This window comes from Anomaloglossus baeobatrachus, chromosome 1 (assembly GCF_048569485.1).
Source record: "Anomaloglossus baeobatrachus isolate aAnoBae1 chromosome 1, aAnoBae1.hap1, whole genome shotgun sequence".
Taxonomy (NCBI): Eukaryota; Metazoa; Chordata; class Amphibia; order Anura; family Aromobatidae; genus Anomaloglossus; species Anomaloglossus baeobatrachus.
Window position 1 is genome coordinate 77,682,307 of NC_134353.1, and position 25,164 is coordinate 77,707,470.

The 25,164-nt window shown below is 45.7% G+C and overlaps 1 protein-coding gene across 1 annotated transcript in view; it reads right to left on the reverse strand.

Annotated features, from left to right (window-relative positions):
- EVC (EvC ciliary complex subunit 1) overlaps nucleotides 1-25,164 on the reverse strand; it is a 147,192-nt gene that overhangs the window by 49,444 nt on the left and 72,584 nt on the right. The window contains exons 10-12 of the mRNA XM_075346881.1: nucleotides 8,501-8,649; nucleotides 6,284-6,382; nucleotides 703-915 (exon numbers count right to left, since the gene is read on the reverse strand). Coding sequence (XP_075202996.1) covers nucleotides 703-915; nucleotides 6,284-6,382; nucleotides 8,501-8,649 — 461 coding nt within the window. The remainder of the gene's footprint in view (nucleotides 1-702; nucleotides 916-6,283; nucleotides 6,383-8,500; nucleotides 8,650-25,164) is intronic.

The window sequence follows — 25,164 nt, forward strand, 5'->3', positions numbered from 1 at the left end:
TGTTCACAAACGCTCTCCATCCAACCTCACTCAGCTCCAGCTGTTTACAAAGGAAGAATGGGCAAGAATTTCAGTCTCTCGATGTGCAAAACTGATAGAGACATACCCCAAGTGACTGCAGCTGTAATCACAGCAAAAGGGGGCGCTACAAAGTATTAACTTAAAGAGGATGAATAATATTGCACGACCCAATTCTCAGTTATTTATTTTTTACAAAAATTTAAAATAAGCAATAAAATTCTATCAACTGCACAATTGTGTCCACTTGTTGTTGATTCTTCACCATAAAAGTTAACATTTTTATCTTTACGTTTGAAACCTGAAATATGGGAAAAGGGTGAAAAATTCAAGGGGGCCAAATACTTTTGCAAGGCACTGATATATTATATACATATTATATATATATATATATATATATATATATATATCTATATCTATCTATATATACATATATATAGATTTTATATATATATATATATATATATATATATATATATATATATAAAATAAAACAATAATTGTGATTATTGTGCATTTTCAGTTTCAGCATTACTTCCACATGGATTGTTGCAAAACATACAAAATGCTTGTCTGTAGTACACACAGCTACTATTACCGGTGACACTAGATGGCGCTGGACACTTGTGTAAATGTCAGTCACTTTCCTCGCACATTATAGAACTGTGTGATCATTATAATCACCTGCTTTTCTTGCACCAGCATCTCCTGGAAGAGTTTGATTTTGGTCTTTCGTTCGTTTTCCGCTTTCTCGAGTTCAGTGGACAGATTATCTCTCAGCTCGTGTTTCATGCCTTCACATTCTCCTAACGTCAAGTTAGTAATTTCCGGAAGTGTCTGAAGAAACAACTTTTTCACAAGTTTTTCAAACATCTGTGAAGCGCTGGTGTATAGTTCCTTGAAGACATGAAATATATGGACATGAGTGGGATCATAGCAATACAAGTAAACAGAGAGGGTCACATGGCCCTTCCCCAAAAATCTTCAATATTTGAAATACAGTAGAACCTTGGATTAAGAGTAACTTGGTTTGAGAGCATTTTGCAAGACAAGAAAAGCTTTTTACAAATTTGTAACTTGTTTTAAGAGCAATGATTTGTAATAAGAGCAAATCCTCACCGTGTACACTTCCGGTTCTGTCCTTTCACTGCGCTCTGACCCGCTCTGGAGGTAACTTTCTGTACATATGTACTGTATACCATTGTACAGTACAGTATATACTATACAGCATGTCTATCAATTTGCATTTGTGGATACAGTATTGTACTCTCTTTCGGCTAACCAGTGCAGCACATTACTTGTACTGTACCTCCCGCACACCAACAATTCTATTGTAAGCTACGTGCAGTTTAATTTCTTTTATATGTGTTTTACTGTACAGTATTTTGTATTTGTGTACTGTAATAATTTTATATGAATACAGAACATTATTTTGTATTACTGTAATAAGTTTGTATAAATACAGTAAATATTCTTGTGTTGTGGAACGAATTGTCTGCATTTTACTTATTTCCTATGGGAAAATTTGCTTTGATATAAGAGTAACTTGGTTTAAGAGCAGACTCCCGGAACCAATTATGCTCATAATCCAAGGTTCCACTTTCCTTAAAATCTCCCATACACCAGAATCTACCAATCTGATGGATATGGAGAACTTTCTAACTTTTCCCTGACAGATGATCTTGGAGGGAATGTAATGTTCTTCAGACAGTTATGAAAAAGTGATTACTTAAAAAAAATGTATTCTACACATAACGAGGATGCATATTCAGCTGAAGTGTATTGCGGCACCGAGAGCCGCTGGCTCTCTGCCCTGCAATACAAGCTGCAGACCAATCAGAGGCCGGCCCCTGATATCTGTGAGCCCATCATGAGTGGCACATTGTAGTGACGTCAAGCGCTACTCGTCCCTGGCACGCTGATGTCAGCTGCTGGCCTCTCTGCTAGCTATGGAAGAAAATGCCACATTTCGTTGCAACAGAGGAAGGTAAAAAGAATCGTTCATGTTCTTTAAATTTGCTAGAAAAGAACAGTAGAACGAGGGACATTATTACAGGGATGAGGGACATTAGCGTATTATGGGACTTAGCTTAGAGGACATTATAACTGGAAGGGGCCAGAATGAAGAAAGTATTTCAAAAAGGGCAAGGATGGGAAAATTGTTACAGGAATGGGCACATGACGGGGGACAATATTAAAGGAAGGGGCTCACAATGGGAACCTTATTAAAGGAATTGGCTCTGAATAGGAACCCTATTAAAGAAAGGGTCTGAGAATGGGAACTTTATTAACCCTAGAACGCATACCTGGGGCCTCGCAGGCCTGCCAGGTTGCTTGTTTTCTATTTTCTGTAAAAGTACTTTAGTTTGAATTTTGAAAATCTAGGAATTCCTCAGGTATTTAGTTGTTAGTAATTTCCAGTTATTCATATATTTTTATGTTACAGACATTTCGGTATAACAACCTTTTTTTGGGACTACCCCATAATCACGCACCTGGGGCCTTTTAGGCCTGTATACAATTACCATGGAATAACTAAAAAAAAAAATTCTTTTCAAAGTTTATTGCAAAGTAAGGATGCATTCCCAGTAGCGCTGGGGTCCGCCAGGAGAGGATTCGTAATGGATCTGACCTCCTGGTGACCCCAGCTAAGGCTGCCGGAATCCTGCCATTCCGGCAGCCTTAGCTGGAGTTACCAGGAGGTCAGATCCATTACGGATCCCCTCCTGGCGGACCCCAGCGCTACTGGGAATGCATCCTTACTTTGCAATAAACTTTGAAAAGTATTTTTATTTGAGTTATTCCGTATTATTTGCACACAGGCCTAAAAGGCCCCAGGTGCGTGAATATGGGGTAGTCCCAAAAAAAGGTTGTTAGACCGAAATGGCTATAACATAAAAATATATGAACAAATGGAAATTACTAACAACTATATACCTGAGGAATTCCTAGAGTTTCAAAAATCTAACTAAAGTAATTTTACAGAAAATAGAAAACAGGTAACCTGGTAGGCCTGCGAGGCCCCAGGTATGCGTCCGCCAGCCTTAGCTGGGGTCACCAGGAGGTCAGATCCATTACGGAATCCCGTCCTGGCGGACCCCAGCGATAGTGGGAATGCATCCTTACTTTGCGATAAACTTTGAAAAGTATTTTTTTTGAGTTATTCCATGATAATTGTAAACAGGCCTAAAAGGCACCAGGTGCGTGAATGTGTAGATTTCTATGGGTATGCGTTCTAGGGTTAAAGGAAGGGGCTCAGAATGGGAACCTTATTAAAAGAAGTGGCTCAGAATGGGAACCTTATTAAAAGAAGGAGCTCAGAATGGGAAACTTACTAAAGGAAGGGGCTTAGAATGGGAAACTTACTATAGGAAGGGGCTCAGAATGGGAATTTTATTAAAAGGAAGAGGCTCAGAATAGGAAATTATTAAAGGAAAGGGCTCAGAACAAGCACCTTATTAAAGGAAGTGGCTCAGAATGGGAACCTTATTACAGAAAAGGGCTCAGAATGGAAACTTTATTAAAGGGGGCTTACCATGGGAACCTTATTAAAGAAAGATACTCAGTATAGGAACTATATTAAAGTAAGGGGCTCAGAATGGAAACCTTACTAAAGGAAGGGGCTCAGAATGGAAACTTTATTAAATGAAGGGGGCCAGATGGGAACCTTATTAAAGGAAGGGGCTCACTATGGGAATCTTGTTAAAGGAAAGGGCTCAGAATAGGAACCTTACCAAAGGAAGGGGCTTAGAATGCAAACCTTTTTAAAGGAAGGGGCTCAGAATGAGAACCATATTAAAGTAAGGGGCTCAAAATGGAACCCTTATACAGGAAGGGGCTCAGAATGCAAACCTTTTTAAAGGAAGGGGCTCAGAATGGGAACCATATTAAAGTAAGGGGCTCAAAATGGAACCCTTATACAGAAAGGGGCTCAGAATGCAAACCTTTTAAGAAGGGGCTGAGAATAAGAGCCTGCTTAAATGAAAAAGCTCAGAATAAGAGCCTTCTTAAATGAAGGGGCTCAGAATGGGAACCTTATTAAAGGAAGGGGCTCAGATTGATAACTTTATCAAATGAAGTGGCCCAGGATGGGAAATGTATTAAAGGAAGGGGCTCAGAATAGGAACCGAAGGGGCTCAGAATGGGAACCTTATTAAAGGAAGGGGCTCAGAATGGGAACCTTATTAAAGGAAGGGGCTCAGAATGGGAACCTTATCAAAGGAAGGGGCTCAGAATGGGAACTTTATTAGAGGAAGGGTCTCAGATGGGAACTTTATTAGAGGAAGGGGCTCAGGATGGGAACCTTAATAAAAAGAAAGGAGCTCAGTCAGGATGGGAACCTTAATAAAAGGAAGGTGCTCAGGATGGGAATATTTATTTCAGGAAGAGATCAGGAGGGGGACATTATTGCATGGGCGGTGAAAAAGCATGTCGTTCTTTGATCTAGAACGCTGCGAAGGCCAATACATCGGACTAACATGCAAGTAGGGGGTCCAGAAACAAATTTTGCACCTGGGCTCATCAGACTCAAGTTAGGCCACTGATTCTATATATAATACATAAAAAACATAACATATTAGGTATCCACACAACCATAAGGCTAGTTTCACACTTGCGTTGAACGGCATCCGTTGCATTGCGTTGTGTGACGGATGCAACGGATGTGTTGCATATAGTGGCACAACGGATGCAACGGATGCTGCAAAACAACGCAATTCGTTTTGCTTTTTTTTTTTTTTTACAGTTTTACCGTCGGCAGACTATTGTGAACGATCAGCTGATCGCTAACAGTAGTCTGCCGCCGGGTGATCAGCTGATCACTAACAGTAGCCGGCCACCAGGTGATCAGCAGCTCACTCACAGTAGGCGGCCGCCGGGTGATCAGCCGATCACTCACAGTAGCCGGCCGCCGGGTGATCAGCCGATCAGTCACAGTAGCCGGCCGCCGGGTGATCAGCCGATCAGTCACAGTAGCCGGCCGCCGGGTGATCAGCTGATCACTCACAGTAGCCGGCCGCCGGGTGATCAGCTGATCGTTCGGGCGACGACAATGTGTGCGGGGGGCGGGAGCGGGGGGCGGAGTGCGGTGGGTGGAGCCGAGCAGGGCCATGGCTGAGGACGTCAGTGCCGCGGGGACTGCATCGCTGGGGGACAGGTGAGTGAGTGTGTGTGTGTGTGTGTGTGCGATTGTGTGTGTGTGTGTGTGTGTGTGTGTGTGTGTGCGCGCGATTGTGTGTGTGTGTGCGATTGTGTGTGTGTGTATACATACGGAGTGCGGGGAGGGGGCGGAGCCGAGCAGGGAAGTGTCGGGCTCCCGACACACGTAACCAGGTTTCCTTGGTTACCCGATGTGTACCCTGGTTACGGGTGGAGGGAGCCAGAGAGAGCATGCGCAGTGAAATCCAAAGGATTCCGCTGCTCAAAAAAAGTTACATGCAGCGTTCCTTCCGCCCGACGCAGCGTCAAAATAACGACGCTGCGTCGTCCGGCGGATGCAACGCTGACACTTGCATTACAGTGCGTCATCTATACAAGTGTATGGAGAATAGCGCAGTGCGTTAACGGACTGCGCTATTCTCCATAGTGACGGACTCCGCTAAACGCAAGTGTGAAACTAGCCTAACAAATATGAAAGATGTATTTAATTGATGATTTAGTTTAATACATGAACAGTATAACAATGAAAAAAAACCATGTCTAATATATTTTTCTGGATTAGTGTTGAAAAAATAAAAAAACATATAAATTAACACCCTTTTAGCTGTAAAAATAATGGTATTCCTCTTTTAACATTGCCTGATACAACCAGATGGGTGAAAATGTAAATATATTAGTCCCACATTAAATCCTTTTCATGCCAGATCATTAAGAGGTTAATTATCAGTTAAAAAAATATTCCAAAGCATAGTACAGCACATTTATCCTTAAGAGAAAGTCATAGAAGTCTTAACAGGAAGTGACTACTCGGTAGTAATTCAATATAACGTAACAAATGGTAGGCGGCCGAAGGAATGCAAGGAATCTAACATCTAATAAAAGGTGTCACTAAGCCCTAAATCCCCAGGATAGAATACAATATTGGCGCCAGGTAGCTCTTCTAGATGTCACATTAAGGAACAGAAGCTTAAAGTTGCATTTGTGACTCTGGTGTTGTCAAAGGGTTTTGATCGGGTGACTAGGTAGGGGAACGCGGAGGTCAGGAGGTAGGTCTGGGTTGAGGTTTCTGGCTCGGTATTTATTCATCTTTTGGAATATAAAAAATTACCTTGCAGAGTTCAGCAACAGCATCAATGGCTTTACAGTCCTCTTCATCTTCTAGCGCTCCCTGAAGTTCCCTCTGATCTTCTAGAAGTTTATGGTACTCCTGGGTAAGTGACAGATGTAAAGGAACAGTTTACAACACTGGTAAAATCTCTGTAAAAACTTCACTTCACTTGTAGTGATGAGCGAGCGATAAAATGCTCAAGTGCTCGTTACTCGAATCGAGCAGGGTAGGGAGGATGCTCGGACGGGCTCGAATCGAGCAACAAGAATAATGGTAGTCTATGGGAATACAAGCATTTGTCCCACAGATCCCACTAGAGGAAAGAAGAGGCCAGAAAAATGCATTGCAAAGATGGCTGGACACATCTTTGACTGCCAGTTCACTGCTGGGAAGTAAAAAAATTCAATAATTAAAAAAAAAAAGTGTGGTGCCACCCCCTTTTTTTGATAACCAGGCAAGGTAAAGCAGACTTGCTTTTACCTTGGCTGGTTATCAAAATACAGGGGGGGGATTCCATCCCGTATTTTTTTTTTTTTTCCCCAAACCTTTTTTTATTGATTTTCCAATTATATAAAACCGTTACAAAATAATTATGATTACAAAATGGGTTCATTCAACTGACAAGTTATGACATTGAAAAGAGTAATATTCCATCTTGGGAGTCCCTAAAGTTCTTCAGTTGAAAGTGATGCATAGCAAATTAGAGCAAAAGATTCTACCTAAAACACTTGTAACACAAAACCTTGAAACCCTTTGTCATTCTTTGGTATTTTGAGTGCCGATGTCGTATCTTAAGTCTTCCTTAACGTCTCATCTCTCCCTCCCTCCTGGGTCTCCACTAGGTGAACCTCAATATCCCCAAGCTATCCTGGATTTCATTCAGAAGGTACCACTCAGTTTGCATGAAAGGTGTCACCAAAATATTTATTTCTCCCCGCGTGAAATGGATTTCGATAAAGTTTGTCCACCTCCCAAAAAATTTGTCTGTCTTCTTGTTCTTATCCCTTTCCGCCTCTAGTTTCTCCAATCTCAGAAGGTTGTGTAAGTCGTCGATAACCATCCCGTATTTTTAAATTATTTATTTAAAAATAAATGAATTAAAAAACTGGCGTGGGATCCCCCCATTTTTTGATAACCAGCTAAGGTAAAGCAGACAGCTGCGGGCTGTTATTATAAGGCTGGGAAGGCCCATGATTATTGGGACTTTCCCAGCCTAAAAATTGTAGTCCACAGAATTGGTGCATTACATTAGATGCGCCAATTCTGGTTCTTTGCTCAGCTCTTCCTGATTGCATTGGTGCGCATTCGGAGTAATAGGTTAATGGGGTTGATGTTAGCTGTGTAATGTCAGCTGTCATTAAAAAGTACAGATATTCACAGACACCGGGTAAGATGACCAAGCTGATCAGAGCTACTGTTTCTCGCTGAGCACAACGTTGAGCCGGCAGCGCTGATCAGCATTGTAGTCACCCAGTACCTGGGAATAGCTGTACTTTACAGCTAATCAAAATCCCCGGAGCTTCGTGGGAACATTTTTTTTTATAAACTGGTGAACGAGGGAAAGTGTCAAGGAGTCTTTATTCAAATAAACTATTTTTTCTAGTGTGTATGTGTGTGTGTGAGAGTGTGTGTGTGTGTTTTTAACTTCACACTTGCTGTGTTAGTAATGGGGGTGTCTGATAGATGCCTCTCTATTACTAATCTCTGGGCTTAATGCCAGCTGACATTAAACATCAACCCTACTGACCTATTACCCTGATTGCTACCAAACCAGGGCAGTCGGGAAGAGTCAGGGCGAAGCGCCAGTATTTGCATATCTAATGTGATGCACCAATTCTGGGGTGGCTATGGGCTGCTATTTGCTATTTCTAGAATGAGGAAGGCCCAATATCCATGGATATTCCTAGTTTGATAATGTCAGCCAGCAGCTGTCTGCTTTACCTTGGCTGATTATCAAAAATGGGGGGATGCCATTTTTTACATTATTTATATATTAGGTTAAACAAGGCTAAACACTAAAATTCAGAATGTGTCAGTTTTAACTTTTGTACTCAGTGCAAAGGAGCATACAAAATATTTGCTGCCATTTCAATCTATATTAGGCATTCTATACAGAACATTCTCAGCTATTTCACTACTGCGCTCCAGGTCAGTGAAATACCAAAATATAGCTTCTGTGTATGTTCATTGAGAAAAGACAGTGATAGTAATTCTTACCATTATAAAGTGGTCTGCATCTACAGACCCCTCAGCCCTGGATAAAAAGCTGAAGCGCTCTTCTTTTTGCTTTTTCTGTAGAATGTCGATGAGTTTATTGCGATGTCCCAGGTGCTCGGCTATCAAAGCTTTAGTTTGTTGAGAACAGCCTAGAGAAGAAACTACAGTAAGTCTTTTAGAAAAAAATAGCTTTAACAATCCTGGATTTAAATTAGCAGACAAATTAAATTATTTCAATGTGGTTTATAAATAATAAAAAAATATATAAATAAAATTTTGAATAAGTTTAAAAATATATTTATTAGTAAATCACATTTGTTTTGATGTAATCACTGCAGTGCATTAAAATACTCACCATCTTACACTTACAGAAACCTGTCCTAGAATGGTATAGCATGGGTATATGTGAGCATGTGCAGTATGAAGCTCCGCTGCTGTGACCTGGATATAACATATACCATATACTGTCAAGCTATCTCTAGGTCTTAGCAACCACTCAGCATTCAGAATAACATGGCAGACAGCAGTGTGAGCAGCCTCTTCTAACCTCATCACCCCTGCTATCTCCAGTATTAGATTATCATGAGAGGGTGGACAGCAGTGTGAGCAGCCTCTTCTTACCTCAGCACGCCTAGTATTTTCAGTATTGGATCAGCTAGATCAGGCAGACAGCAGTGTGAGCAACCTCTTCTTACCTCAGCACGCCTAGTATTTTCAATATTCGATCAGCTAGATCAGGCAGTCAGCAGTGTGAGCAACCTCTTCTTACCTCAACACCATGGTGTCTCCAGTATTACATTCAAATATCCATTGGGATGAAATCTTCCAATAGATGAATGGGGGATGCTGAGCTTCCTACTGCACATGCTCACATATGATAGCAGTGTGAGCAGCTTCTTCTTACCTCAGCACAACTGGTGTTTCCAGTGTTAGATAAAAAAACAAAAAGTGTGAACAGCAGTGTGAGCAGCCTCTTCTTACCTCAGCACCCCTGCTATCTCAAGTATTAGATCAGCATAACAGGGTGTACTGGTATTATGTATCCTGACTCATGGAGGGGATGCCAAAAGGGGCACTCTCCTGTATGTGGCATTCAAAAAGGGGTTGTCTTCATTAATAAACTACCCATTTCTTTAAGCTTGTATTGCAAATGACTACTGCCGTGTTTCCCCAAAAATAAGACCTATCCCAAAAATAAGCCCTATTAGATTTTTTTCGGCCATGTTGAAAAATACTTAAAATATAAGTCTTGCTCCAAGAATAAGCCCTCGTTGTGGATCATCATACTAATGGCATCCTGAAATAGGGATTCGGCAGCCCTTTCACGATATGTAATGTTTATTGGTGCACGTTCCTGTAAGCACCGGAAGTTTATAGTCACATGCCTCCTAGTTAATGCAGGGGCGGACATATCACTGGTGCTGTCTATGCAGCCGCACAGGGGCCAAGAGGTAAGGGGGCTGATTTCTACCTCCACAGAAGGTGGAATTGTGATGCATTCTTGGATTGCAATAGGCCCATATATTGTTCTTGCACAGGGGCTCTTTTCTGTCTGTGTCCGCCAGTGAGTTAATTGAATGAATATTCACCGCTCTTCCCGTCTACCCCTCTGCTGATATTAGTGATTGAACTTGCGTTAATGAAATAATGAATATTCACCCCCTTCCTTGCCCATAATCCCGCCAACCCCTCTACCGCCGTCAGTGATTGGTACACTTGTGTTAATGAAAAAATGACTATTCACCCCTCTGCCGTCATCAGTGATTGGTACTTGTGTTAATGAAATAATGAATATTCACCCCCTTCCTCGCCCATAATCCCGCCCATTGCCTCTGCCGCCATCGGTGATTGGTACTTGTCTTAATAAAATAATGAATATTCACCCCTTTTCCCGCCCGCCCCTCTGCCGCCATCAGTGATTGGTACTTGTGTTAATGAAATAATGAGTATTCACACCCTTCCCCTGCCCATAATACCACCCACCTCTCTGCCGCCATCAGTGATTGGTACTTGTATTAATAAAATAATGAATATTCACCCCTCTTCCCGCCCGCCCCTCTGCCGCCATCAGTGATTGGTACTTGTGTTAATGAAATAATGAGTATTCACACCCTTCCCCTGCCCATAATACCACCCACCTCTCTGCCGCCATCAGTGATTGGTACTTGTGTTAATAGAATAATGAATATTCACCCCCTTCCCCGCCGATAATCCCGCTCACTGGCCGGCGGCTCAGCGTCTATTTCTATGCAGCTGTCACGCACAGGTGAGAAGAGCCACCGGCCAATCCAAGCACTGCGCTGTGAGCCTCGGGCCATAATACGGCAGTCTGACTAATCACATATCCAGGCATAGGGGTGGGCAGGATTATGGGCGGGGGAAGGGGTGAATATTCATTTTTCATTAACGGGTGACCCAATCACTGACACCAATGCAAATTTAAGCCCTAGCGCATTTTTGGGATTCAAAAATAATATAAGACACTCTTATTTTCAAGGAAATACAGTATGTTACCACTGTCTGTGTACTATAGGGCTAAGGTGCAATACTAGGCATGGCCAGTAGACATGGTGGCGCTATTTCATTAAGAAAGCAGCCATGTTTCTTGTTATACCGTAATCTGTCAGAGCTTAGTTCCTGGTTTATTCTTTTATAGATTGACATATTTTTCTTTGTTTCCTTAGTTTCTACGTCTTTTCTAGACTGTAAACTGTACACATTCATTCCGCCCGTCCTATTTCCCGCTTTCACAATTGCACTCATTGTGATTTTACCAATAAATAAATAGTAAATATGGTCCCGATCTCTTTATCCATTGATATTCCTGTTACTTTTCACAGTCAGCAGCATCTCAGGAATGAAATATAGATCTGGAGACACCCCGAGGAGATCGGTATTGGATTAACGCAGTGAACCTTAAAGAAATCTCAATGGAACCGCAGGTGACAACTTTTTATAGCAGCAGAAATAGCCTTTCTGCACGGAGCCTGGCATTATCCTCCTCCGTACACATCAGAGGAGGTTATATATAAACCGGATTTTTTTTTCTACTAGGCGAAGCAGAACAAATTGAAAAATATTTGAGCATTGTTGATTTTTTTCCCCCTCATATTTGTAAGAAAAAGTCTATTTTCAGTCCCATTCATGCTGTCACAGCTGCTGACTCCATATGCCGCGAGAAGCACCGGATGAATCAACTGGAACCACCAATGATAACAGCGGGTGATGTAAACAATGGCGCAATGTTGTGATGCCGGGAGAGAGGTAGCGGTGCAGTAAGCTGTGCGTCTACCCGTCTCTGAGATGTCAACACACTAAGTTGAGCTGTCATATGATATATCAGTAAGTTCAACGCAGCCAACTGGAAAAATAAGCTAAATTAGTCATGTCAGGAAACGAAGAACAGGAACGTCATCTGGCTCCTTATTACCGGGATAAATATGCTGCCCGGGGAAAGAAGAGTGCAAAAAGAAGAAGTGACTAGGGCAAAATGCACAAGTCGGGGGTCAACAAAAAAGTTTAAAGAGAAACCGTCGTCTTAAAGGGAATTTGTCATGTGAAAAAAAACCGCTATTAATCGGTGGATAAGGGGTTAATCTATAGGTTCAAAGCGTTCTGCACCTGCCCAGCACCCGCACTTAAGAGCCTCGCTGCCGGGGGGAAATTAAAGGGAACCTGTATGTGAAAAAACGCTACTAACCAGCAGATATGGAGTTAGATCTGCAGGTTCATAACGTTCCAAACCTGCCGGCACCTGCACTTAGAGCCCCGCTGCCGGGGGAAATTAAAAGGAACCTGTCATCTGGAAAAATGCTACACTACTAACCTGCATATATGAGGTTAATCTGTAGGTTCATAGCATTCCGAACCTGCCTGGTGCCCGTACTTAGAGCCCCTCTTCCGGGAGAAAATGAAAGGGAATCATAGTTACATTGTTACTTAGGTTGAAAAAAGACCTAGGTCCATCTAGTTCAACCTTCCTCAGTCATTGAAAAAAATTCTATGCTACTAACCTGTATATATGGGGTTAATCTGCAGGTTCATAGCGTTCCGAACCTGCCTGATGCCTACACATAGAGCCCCACTGCCAAGAGAAATTAAAGGGAACCTGTAATCTTAAAAAATGTTATGCTACTAATCTGCATATATGGGGTTAATCTACAGGTTCATAAAGTTCTGAACCTTTCTGGCACCTGCACTTAGAGCCCCACTGCCTGGGGAGAATTAAAGGGAACCTGTCAGGTGAAAAAATGATACTAACCTGCAGATATAGGCTTAATCTGCAAGTTCATAGTGTTCCAAACCTGCTCGGCGCCTGCACTTACCGAGCCCCACTGCCGGGGGAAAATTAAAGGGAACCTGTCATTTGAAAAAATGCTATTAACCTGCAGATATGGGTTTCATCTGTAGGTTCAAAGCGTTCTGAACCTGCCCGGTGCCTACACTTAAGAGCCCCACTGCCGGGGGAGAATTAAAGGGAACCTGTCATGAAAAAGAACTACTAACCTGCAGATATAGGGTTAATCTGCAAGTTCATAGAGTTCCAAACCTGCCTGGTGCCCGCACTTAGAGCCCTGCTGCCAAAGTAATTAAAGGGAACCGGTCATGTGAAAAAATGCTACTAACCTGCAGTTATGGGGTAAATCTGCAGGTTCATAGTGTTCCGTACCCACCCAGCATCAGCACTTAGAGCCCCACTGCTGGGAGAAAATTAACTTTATTCCTGATGGCAGCGTTTGACTTTCAGTCATAGAGGAATCGCCGATGCGTGTTCAGTCAACAGTCAGTTTATAGTGAGCGGCGGATGTAACCAGGCTCCCCCTGCACTGACTGACAGCAGGTTTTAAGGCTGAGCCAACTGTCAGTCAGTGCTGGGGGTATGGCTATAGCCACTACTTTCCCTACACAGAGAACTGACTGAAACTGTGTCGTCATCACGCTAACAGGAGGAAAAAAGTTAATTTCCTCCAGGCAGTGGGGCTCTAAGTGTAGGCGCCAGGCAGGTTCAGAACACTATAATACTGTATATACCTTGGCTATTTTAGCTTCACTGCTCTCCAGTCCAGTAGGAGTTAATTCTTGCCGGTTTTGTAAACTGCTGTTAGGAGCTCAGGATGATTTGACCACTCACACCCGTCTTTACTCTTGATAAAATACTGGATGCGGTTGCTCATCGCCAAATATAGATCAGCATTGCTCCAGCGATACCGGTCCTTATTGTAGTGATCCAGTGCCTGTTGATCTGTTGTGGAAATATCCCTGTTGGTGGTTTATTTCCACCCTGTCTTTTATTTCTTCCTGGGCACTTATCCCTTGTGTCTTATTGCAGTGTGCATGTGTTTTGGTTTTTTCCCCGTCTGTGGTGTTTGTGGGCTTACGTCTCCGGTCCCGGCCCTCTCCTGGGGTGGGGGAGAGGGAGTGTTAGATCAGTGTTCGGACAAGAGTTAGGGTCACGCTGGTAGTTCAGACCTAGCTACCATCAAGCCTACCTCTGGGATAAGGAACAGCGCAGGGTCCATAGTCTGATGGCCAGTTTAGAGGTCCCTGCTGCAGTTACCTCAACACTCCTGTGACACTACGATACTTTCCCAAAAGTAGAACACCCCATTACAGCTACATTTTAATCAAATCTGGTTGAGGACTTCCAACCAGTATAGACAAAGATCCTTTATTTGTTAAAAATGAAATGCGTCTACAATGAAAAAAAAAAGTTGCAATTAGCCTTAATCCATCTATATTTATTGAGAAGAGTTCCTATTTCTAAGGCAATAGTCATGGCCATTTGCAAACTGAAGAAAAAAGTTTTTGAAATTCCAAATGAGACCACAGGGCAATAACTCATCGGACTGGTTGAAAGCAAATATATCAAGGCGCTCGTAGCCAAGAGGTTTTTTACTAATTAGCAGCAATTTATTGCTGAAAGCAAATATATTTATATATTTCTTGAGCACCAGATTCAAGTAACGTTTGTCATGTATCGTGCTGACAACGCTCCCATCCAATTTAAATCCTTTAATTAGTTATGATATGGACTCGATGCTGCCTAGGCTGATATTAAACCAAGGGCTGTCTCCTTCATGCTTAGTCAGCTATGCATGTTACAATTAGCAATTCCACTTAGCCCACGGAAGATGGTAAACAAATAACAAGGCATTTTTCATCTGTAATTAAAGAGAATATTTGCCACTTGAAGTCTTCCTGGAAAGTTAAGAACCTTCATTCAGGTCTCTTCTGTTTGATCTTCTCTGATCACCACTAATGTGTGATGATAAAGAGGTTTCTCCTTCCAGATGATCAATGATCGTACCTGGTGTTGACAGATATCTGAATAGTCAGGTTGAATTTTTTTTTCTTTAGTGACTTTTGGGTAATTTGGCCAAAAGATAAATGATACCTGGCCCCTCACCATCAAAAACTAAAGTTGGTTTGGAACATCTGACTTTCAAGGTCCAAGGAAGGACTTCCATGTTTGGACCTGCCATGGGTCTCCTGCCCTGAACTCAAAGAAACAATTTATTCTCATGAAGCTCTTGAGTTCTTGGAAAATTAAGAACCTTAATTGTGGTCTTTTCTGTTACATCTCGTTCTTCCATGATCACTAGTAATGTATGGTGATGAAGACCTTGTTTGCTCCAGATTCTGAAGCGATAAGATGATCAATGATCATACTTGGTGTTGGCAGATATCTACTGTAAATAGTCAGGTTGAATTTTTATCGTTAGTGAATTTTGTCGGATTTGGCCAACAGATAGTTGGTCCCAAAGTGTCTCACTTTCAAAAACTATGACTGACTTTACATGTCCGATTTTCATAGATCATGTAAGGACCATGATATCTGGACAGGTCTATTGACGTAAACTTAAAGAGCGTAAAATAAGCCTTGTTAGCTGTGGAGCTCAGGCCAGGAGACTCACGGTGGGTCCAAACCTTGTGTTCCTTACACATGAAACAAGCCTAACTTGTGTAGGTTGCCACAAGTCAATGCCAATGGCTGATAGAGCTTAATTTCTTGATTTTACAACTGGTCGAATTTCCTCTAATGTTTGATGACCATCTTTAGGAATAATACTAATTTTATCACTGAAGAAAGTAGCCATATTACAAAAATTGAAAAAAGATTCTGTTGACTTATTAAGGTCCCCATACACAATAGACATTGGCCTAACCTCCCAAATATTGATGGGGTCAGCCAACAGTTTAATATGTATGGTGGCCTCTCGACTCTCTGTCGACAGAGGATCAAATTTCAGACTGATAGTCTGGCAGTGGCTCTTTAGAAGAGAACACAGGAGCGCTCGGCAGAGTGAATGCTTCTGTGTAAAGTAAAGTAAAGTAAAGAGGAAGTAAAGTGAGCTAGCTGCCAGGAAAACGATTGGTGGAACCATCAGTCTATTGTGTATGTGTCACAGGGAGTTTTGCACATACGACACCAACTGTCATGGTGGCGTTGGGCTCCGTTCAGATTACAGATTCTAATAGTTTCTCTGGTGTCTAGGATCAACACAAGCAGACATCAACCTGCTGTGTGTTGGTTCATAGGCAGTCTAACAAGAGTTAAGGGTGCTTTACATGCTGCGATATCGCTAATGATTTATCGTCGGGGTCACGTCGTTAGTGCCGCACATCCGGCGTCCTTAGCGACATCACAGCGTGTGACACGCACGAGCGATCATAAACGATTGCAAAGAAGGGAATTTTGTTTACTTACCGTAAATTCCTTTTCTTCTAGCTCCTATTGGGAGACCCAGACAATTGGGTGTATAGCTTCTGCCTCCGGAGGCCACACAAAGTATTACACTTTAAAAAGTGTAACCCCTCCCCTCTGCCTATACACCCCCCCGTGCATCACGGGCTCCTCAGTTTTGGTGCAAAAGCAGGAAGGAGGAAACTTATAAATTGGTCTAAGGTAAATTCAATCCGAAGGATGTTCGGAGAACTGAAAACCATGAACCAAAAGAACCATTCAACATGAACAACATGTGTACACAAAAGAACAACAGCCCGAAGGGAACAGGGGCGGGTGCTGGGTCTCCCAATAGGAGCTAGAAGAAAAGGAATTTACGGTAAGTAAACAAAATTCCCTTCTTCTTTGTCGCTCCATTGGGAGACCCAGACAATTGGGACGTCCAAAAGCAGTCCCTGGGTGGGTAAAAGAATACCCCGATAAAAAGAGCCGACAACGGCCCTCCTCTTACAGGTGGGCAACCGCCGCCTGAAGGACCTGCCTACCTAGACTGGCATCCGCCGAAGCATAGGTATGCACTTGATAGTGTTTCGTGAAAGTGTGCAGACTAGACTAGGTAGCTGCCTGACACACCTGCTGAGCCGTCGCCCGATGCCGCAATGCCCAGGACGCACCCACGGCTCTGGTAGAATGGGCTTTCAGCCCTGAAGGAATCGGAAGCCCAGAAGAACGGTAGGCTTCACAAATCGGTTCCTTGATCCACCGAGCCAAGGTTGACTTGGAAGCCTGCGACCCCTTACGCTGGCCAGCGACAAGGACAAAGAGTGCATCAGAACGGCGCAGTGGCGCCGTGCGAGACACGTAGATCCGGAGTGCTCTCACTAGATCTAACAAATGCAAATCCTTTTCACATTGGTGAATTGGATGAGGGCAAAATGAAGGTAAGGAGATATCCTGATTGAGATGAAAAGGGGACACCACCTTGGGGAGAAAGTCCGGGACCGGACGCAGAACCACCTTATCCTGGTGAAATACCAGGAAGGGGGCTTTGCATGACAGCGCTGCAAGCTCTGACACTCTTCGGAGTGACGTAACTGCCACTAGAAATGCCACCTTCTGCGAAAGACGTGATAGAGAGACGTCCCGCAGTGGCTCAAAAGGTGGTTTCTGAAGAGCCCGTAGAACCCTGTTAAGATCCCAGGGTTCCAGCGGCCGCTTGTAAGGTGGGACTATGTGGCAAACTCCCTGCAGGAACGTGCGGACCTGCGGAAGCCTGGCTAGACGCTTTTGAAAAAACACGGAAAGCGCCGATACTTGTCCCTTGAGAGAGCCGAGAGACAAACCCTTGTCCATTCCGGATTGAAGGAAGGAAAGAAACGTGGGTAAGGCAAACGGCCAGGGGGTAAACTCCTTATCAGAGCACCAGGCTAAGAAGATCCTACAAGCCCTGTGATAGATCTTGGCTGACGTTGGTTTCCTGGCCTGTCTCATAGTGGCAATGACCTCTTGAGATAACCCTGAGGACGCTAGGAGCCAGGACTCAATGGCCACACAGTCAGGTTGAGGGCCGCAGAATTCAGATGGAAAAATGGCCCTTGAGACAGCAAGTCTGGCCGGTCTGGGAGCGCCCACGGTTGACCCACCGTGAGGTGCCACAGGTCCGGGTACCACGACCTCCTCGGCCAGTCTGGAGCGACGAGGATGACGCGGCGGCAGTCGGACCTGATCTTGCGCAACACTCTGGGCAGCATTGCCAGAGGAGGGAATACATAAGGCAGTCGAAACTGCGACCAATCCTGAACTAAGGCGTCCGCCGCCAGAGCTCTGTGATCCTGAGACCGTGCCATGAATGCCGGGACTTTGTTGTTGTGCCGAGACGCCATGAGATCGACGTCCGGCGTTCCCCAGCGGCAACAGATCTCTTGAAACACGTCCGGGTGAAGAGACCATTCCCCTGCGTCCATGCCCTGGCGACTGAGAAAGTCTGCTTCCCAGTTTTCTACGCCCGGGATGTGAACCGCGGAGATGGTGGAGGTTGTGGCCTCCGCCCACAGCAGAATCCGCCGAACTTCTTGGAAGGCTTGACGACTGCGAGTGCCGCCCTGGTGGTTGATGTACGCGACCGCCGTGGCGTTGTCCGACTGTATGCGGATCTGCCTGCCCTCCAGCCACCGATGGAACGCTTTTAGGGCTAGATACACTGCCCTTATCTCCAGAACATTGATCTGAAGGGAGGACTCCGTCGGAGTCCAGGTTCCCTGAGCCTTGTGGTGGAGAAAAACCGCTCCCCACCCTGACAGACTCGCGTCCGTCGTGACCACAGCCCAGGATGGGGGCAGGAAAGATTTTCCTTTCGACAGAGAAGTGGGAAGAAGCCACCACTGAAGAGAGGTCTTGGCTGCCAGAGAAAGAGAGACGTTCCTGTCTAAGGACGTCGACCTCTTGTCCCATTTGCGGAGAATGTCCCATTGGAGAGGACGCAGATGAAACTGCGCAAAGGGAACTGCCTCCATTGCTGCCACCATCTTCCCCAGGAAGTGCATGAGGCGCCTCAAGGGGTGTGACTGGGCCCGAAGGAGAGATTGCACCCCTGTTTGCAGCGAACGCTGTTTGTCCAGCGGTAGCTTGACTATCGCTGAGAGAGTATGAAACTCCATCCCGAGGTAAGTCAGAGATTGGGTCGGAGTCAATTTTGACTTTGGGAAATTGATGATCCACCCGAACCTCTGGAGAGTCTCCAGAGCGACGGTCAGACTGTGTTGACATGCCACCCGGGAGGGTGCCTTGACTAGGAGATCGTCTAAGTACGGGATCACCGAGTGGCCCTGAGAGTGTAGGACTGCCACAACGGATGCCATGACCTTGGTGAAGACCCGTGGGGCTGTCGCCAGGCCGAAAGGTAGTGCCACAAACTGAAGGTGTTTGTCCGCGATGGCGAAACGCAGGAAGCGTTGATGCTCTGGAGCGATCGGCACATGGAGATAGGCATCCCTGATGTCGATTGATGCTAGGAAGTCCCCTTGGGACATCGAAGCGATGACAGAGCGGAGGGATTCCATGCGAAACCGCCTGGTTCTCACATGTCTGTTGAGCAATTTGAGGTCCAAAACGGGACGGAATGAACCGTCCTTTTTTGGTACCACGAACAGGTTGGAGTAAAAACCGCGACCCCGTTCCTGAAGGGGAACGGGGATCACAACTCCTTCTGTCTTCAGAGTGTCCACCGCCTGAAAAAGCGCTACAGTTCGCTCGGGGGGCGGAGATGTTCTGAAAAAACGAGTCGGAGGACGAGAGCTGAACTCTATCCTGTAACCGTGAGACAGAATGTCCCTCACCCATTGGTCTTGGACATGTGGCCACCAGGCGTCGCAAAAGCGGGAGAGCCTGCCACCGACCGAGGATGCGGTTTGGGGAGGCCGAAAGTCATGAGGAGGCCGCCTTGGAGACGGTGCCTCCGGCGGTCTTTGGAGGACGTGACTTAGACCGCCATGCAGAAGAGTTTCTCTGGCTCTTCTGTGGCCTGTTGGACGAGGAGGATTGGGATCTGACTGAGGGCCGAAAGGACCGAAACCTTGCTTGAATTTTTCGTTGCTGAGGTCTCTTTGGTTTGGGCTGGGGTAAGGACGAGTCCTTTCCCTTGGATTGCTTAATAATTTCATCCAATTGTTCGCCAAACAATCGGTCGCCAGAAAAAGGCAAACCGGTCAAGAACTTCTTGGAAGCAGAGTCTGCCTTCCATTCGCGTAGCCACATGGCCCTGCGGACTGCCACCGAATTGGCGGATGCTACCGCTGTACGGCTAGCCGAGTCCAGGACAGCATTCATGGCGTAGGATGAAAATACCGACGCCTGAGAAGTCAAAGACGCTACTTGCGGAGCCGAGGTACGGGTGACCGCATTAATCTCAGACAGACAAGCTGAGATAGCCTGGAGTGCCCACACCGCTGCAAAGGCTGGGGCAAAGGACGCGCCTATGGCTTCATAGATGGATTTCATTAGGAGCTCTATCTGCCTGTCCGTGGCATCCTTGAGCGTTGAACCGTCCGCCACTGCCACTACGGATCTAGCCGCCAGTCTAGAGACTGGAGGATCCACCTTGGGACATTGAGCCCAACCCTTAACTACGTCAGAGGGGAAGGGGTAACGTGTGTCATTAAGGCGTTTAGTAAAGCGCTTGTCCGGGAAAGCCCTGTGCTTCTGGACAGCATCTCTGAAGTTCGAGTGATCGAAGAAAGCACTCCGAGTACGTTTGGGAAACCTAAACTGGTGCTTCTCCTGCTGTGCGGCCGACTCCTCTATAGGTGGAGTTGGGGAAGAAAGATCTAGCACCTGGTTGATGGACGCTATAAGGTCATTTACTATGGCGTCCCCTTCAGGTGTATCAAGATTGAGAGCAACGTCAGGGTCAGAGTCCTGGGCTGCGACCTCCGCCTCATCCTCTATAGAGTCCTCAAGCTGAGACCCCGAACAGCGTGATGAAGTCGGGGAAAATTCTAATCGAGCCCGCTTAGCCGGTCTGGGACTGCGGTCCGTGCCGGAGTCTTCCACGTAATAACTAGAGGCCACCTCAGGCGCACGCTTCGTCGCAGACCGAGAGTGGCCTGGGGGCGATCCCGCAGTGCCCGTGGCCTGTGTAAGGGCCGGTCTGGACTGCAAGGCTTCTAGTATCTTAGCAGACCATTTGTCCATAGACTGAGCCATGGATTGTGACAGTGACTCAGAGAGTTTGTCAGCTAAAACTGCAAACTCTGTCCCTGCCACCTGGACAGGGGCCACCGGCGGTTCTACCTGGGCCGAGGGTCCCACCAGTGCCCCAGGCTCTGGCTGAGCGAGTGCCACAGGGCCCGAGCATTGCTCACAGTGAGGGTAGGTGGAACCTGCAGGTAGCATAGCCGCACAAGAGGTACAGGTTGCAAAATAACCCTGTGTCTTGGCACCCTTGCTCCTTGTGAACGACATGCTGTTGTCTCCCAGGAGCACTGAGGGATATATAGCCACAAGCTAACAGTACAGCCGAACCGAGAAAAAGTATACAAATATAATATATATATATACAGTTCGGCACTCTATGGGGCCCAGCACCGGGTGACCGGTGTGGCTTACCGACCGCTCAAGCGGTGTGTGGCCCCCAGATTCCATGCCTCGGGTCTCCCAGAGATGCAGCCAGAAGTCCTCCACCGGCAGAATGTGCTTAAAACATGGCTGTCGGCGTTCACAGGGGAGGAGGGAGCCGTGGGCGTAACTACAAAAGTGCGGGAATCTGGCCCCAGAGTGATTAGTGAGGGGGGCGGAGGACAGCTACGTGTGCTCCAGCCCTCACTGTCGGCGTCAGACCGACCGTCCCGCCCTTACCCCTGACTGGCAGGCCCGGGGGCGGGAGTTTAATGCACTAGGCCGCAAAAGCCGGGGACTAAAGTTAAAACCGCGGCCGGCAAGCAGGCGCTGTCGGCGCGGTAGTCCCGGTCCCATACCAATACTGCAGTCGCTGCAGCGTCTGAGGCCAAGGTGCTCCATGCACCGTCCCCAAGGGGACACAGAGTACCTGTAGATGCAGGGCCCTGTCCCTGATGATACTCAGTCTCCTGTCCGTCAGATTCCCCCAGGGGCTGCGGAGGGAGCCCGGTCCCAGTGCCTGGATGACCGGTCAGGATCCCACTTCTCCCAGAGCCCCTAAGGGATGGGGAAGGAAAACGGCATGTGGCTCCAGCCTGTGTACCCGCAATGGGTACCTCAACCTTAACAACACCGCCGACTTAGTGGGGTGAGAAGGGAGCATGCCGGGAGCCCTGTTAGGGGCCCTCTTTTCTTCCATCCGATATAATCAGCAGCTGCTGCTGACTAAAATGGGAGCATGAGTGCATGTGTGCCTCCTTCAACACAAAGCATAAAACTGAGGAGCCCGTGATGCACGGGGGGGTGTATAGGCAGAGGGGAGGGGTTACACTTTTTAAAGTGTAATACTTTGTGTGGCCTCCGGAGGCAGAAGCTATACACCCAACTGTCTGGGTCTCCCAATGGAGCGACAAAGAAACAGGCAAAAATCGTTGGTTTTGGAGAGGTCGTCCTAAAACCAAATATCGTTGCCTGTTTATTAGCAATGTTGTTTGTTATTCCTGCGGCAGCACACATCGCTGTGCGTGACACCGCAGGAGCGACGAACATCTCCTTACCTGCCTCCACCGGCAATGCGGAAGGAAGGAGGTGGGCGGCATGTTACGTCCCGCTCATCTCCGCCCCTCCGCTTCTATTGGACACCTGCTGTGTGACGTCGCTGTGACGCCGCACGACCCGCTCCCTTAGAAAGGAGGCGGTTTGCCGGCCAGAGCGACGTTTTAGAGCAGGTAAGTGCGTGTGACGCTGCTGTAGCGATAATGTTCGCTACGGCAGCGTCACACAATATCGCACGTACGACGGGGGCGGGTGCTATCGCGCTCGACATCGCTAGCTGATGCTAGCGATGTTGCAGCGTGTAAAGCCCGCTTTAATCTATCTCTGCTGGTCTGCTTGCTTCTTTGATCACATGTTGTGAGGAGGCCAATCACATCTGCTCCCCTCCTATTTATGCTGGTAGAAATCTTCGGCCCATGAAATCTATAGTGTTTTCTATGTTGGTCTGTGAGGTGTGGTGTCCCAGACTTACTGGTGAAAGTTGTGCTCATTGCTTGGTGTGGTTGTGGAGTCTACCCTTATTGTTTTGTAGCTGTCTTCTGCTCTTGTTTTTTCCTCCTGAACCTCTTATTGTCTTTGTGTCTGCGTGCTGTGTGACAGAGTTTTGTTTTTCCATTGTTTGTCTTTATGTGTGAGGTTTCGTCACACTTCTGTCCTGTCCATGTTGGGGTTTCAGGGTCGTATCTTTCACCTGATTTTCATTTGCATCTACAGTACCTCTTCTTGTTGTTTGAGCCTTTTTTACATGTGGTCTCCGGCTTTTTCTTATATTTTCCAGTCTGGGATTTCTAGAGGTCACAAAATTTAATACAACTCTACTCCAGTTTCCCCCAGAGTGATTTTCTGAATGTCAAGCAAAAAAAGTCACATTTTTTTAAACATTTTAAAAAAGATGTAACTTTTTGCTATAAAAAAAGTTGAAAAAATGGTTAGTGCTTAATTTTATTTATTTTTTTGCACAAAATTCACGCTGTTTTGATGAGTTTGGCACATTAAACATCAGTGACTAAAAAGACAAAAAATAAAAAACTTAAAAAAAAAAATGTAACTGTTGAATCATCCCATAGTAGTTTAATTTTCCTGACTTGTCATTGCCTTATCATACCAGAGTCACTAAAGCCTGCTTTACATGTTACGATTTCGCTAACGATATCGTATGCGATCGTAACCACCCCCATCGTATGTGCGGCATGTTCAATTTTGTTGAATGTGCCGCACACACGATTAACCCCCGTCACACGTACTTACCCGTCCATACGACCTCGATGTGGGCGGCGAACGTCCACTTCCTGGAGTGGGAGGGACGTTCGGCGTCACATCGACGTCACGCGGCAGCCGGCCAATAGAAGCGGAGGGGCGGAGATGAGCGGGATGTAAACATCCCGCCCACCTCCTTCCTTCCACATTGCTGGCCGGGAGCCGCAGGTAAGATCTGTTCATCGTCCCGGGGTGTCACACACTGCGATGTGCGCTACCTTGGGTACGATGAACAATCTGACGTTCAATGTATGAGGAATGAATAACGTGTATGCGATGAACGTTTTACCGTTCAATCGCAATCGCACGTAGCTGTTACACACTACAATGTACTTACAATGCCGGATGTGCGTCACTTACGACGTGACCCCGCCGACACATCGTAAGATACATTGTAGTGTGTAAACAGGCTTAACACCATCTTATAATGAATGGCGGATGATATTTCATAGTTCCATTATTATCACACATCACCCGCTTTATATCATTCTCTGCAGTGAGGTTACCATTGTATTTTTCTAGAGATATTTACAATACACTGTTATCTACAACAAGAAGGGTTAATTTTCTTCTCCATTTGCACATAATATACAAGCAGACATTGACCTCGGTTAAATTGAAGCCGCGGCACTGACTCCCCCGCAGCGCTCAGTCTGGCGTTTCAGTCTTGTTTACAGGACATGGCAGTTACACCCACAGATGAGGATACTCGCACCATCTAGAAACCTCAATCTGCCGGCCAAGATCATATAAGACACCTATATATACAAGTGATAAGATATAAAAGGGAAACTATTCTATAAATATCACTAGTATATAGTAATGTTCTTACATGCATTCATGTGGGGTTCTTGTGAGGCATTGACTATAGCTTCTAGGGTGATGTGGGTCATCAACTGGTGCCATGTGGGCAATTGCTATTGCCTCAAGGGGCATTGCCTGGAAGTTATAGTTCTGGGGTAGGATTCTGGCTTGGTCACTTGGGGCAATGACTGGAGGTGCTAGGTCACTCAAAGTATCTACTAGGTTGATGTGGAGAACTGACTGGAGTAACTAGGAGAACGTAAAGTGGCTGCTAAAGCCTTGTAGACGTTGACTAAGGCTATGAAGGCCATGTGAGTACTTAACGGATTCTGAGGACCACACAGGCACATAAAAGGGTGTACTGAAAGAGGCTACTAGGCCATGGTGCAATGGCTGGAACACTATGTGGTGATCACTGAGGCTGATAAAGCTACATGGGGCACCACAAGCTGCTAGATCCATGTGGGGCACTAAATGTATCTTCTAGAGTTCCAACGAGCACTGATTTGAGCTGTGAGGACACTGCCTAGACTAGGGTCAATGAAGCACAGAGTGGGGCTGATAGTGTGACAAAGGCCATGTTAGGTGGCTACTAGGGCAATGAGAGTGTCATGATGTGAATGTAGGATAGCAAGGGACAAGGGGCTCCTATAGTGTCCTTCATGCTCGGGCAGTGTTTCTCAACTCCAGTCCTCAAGACCCACCAACAGATCATGTTTTCAGATTTTCCTCAATCAGGTTTTCAGGATTT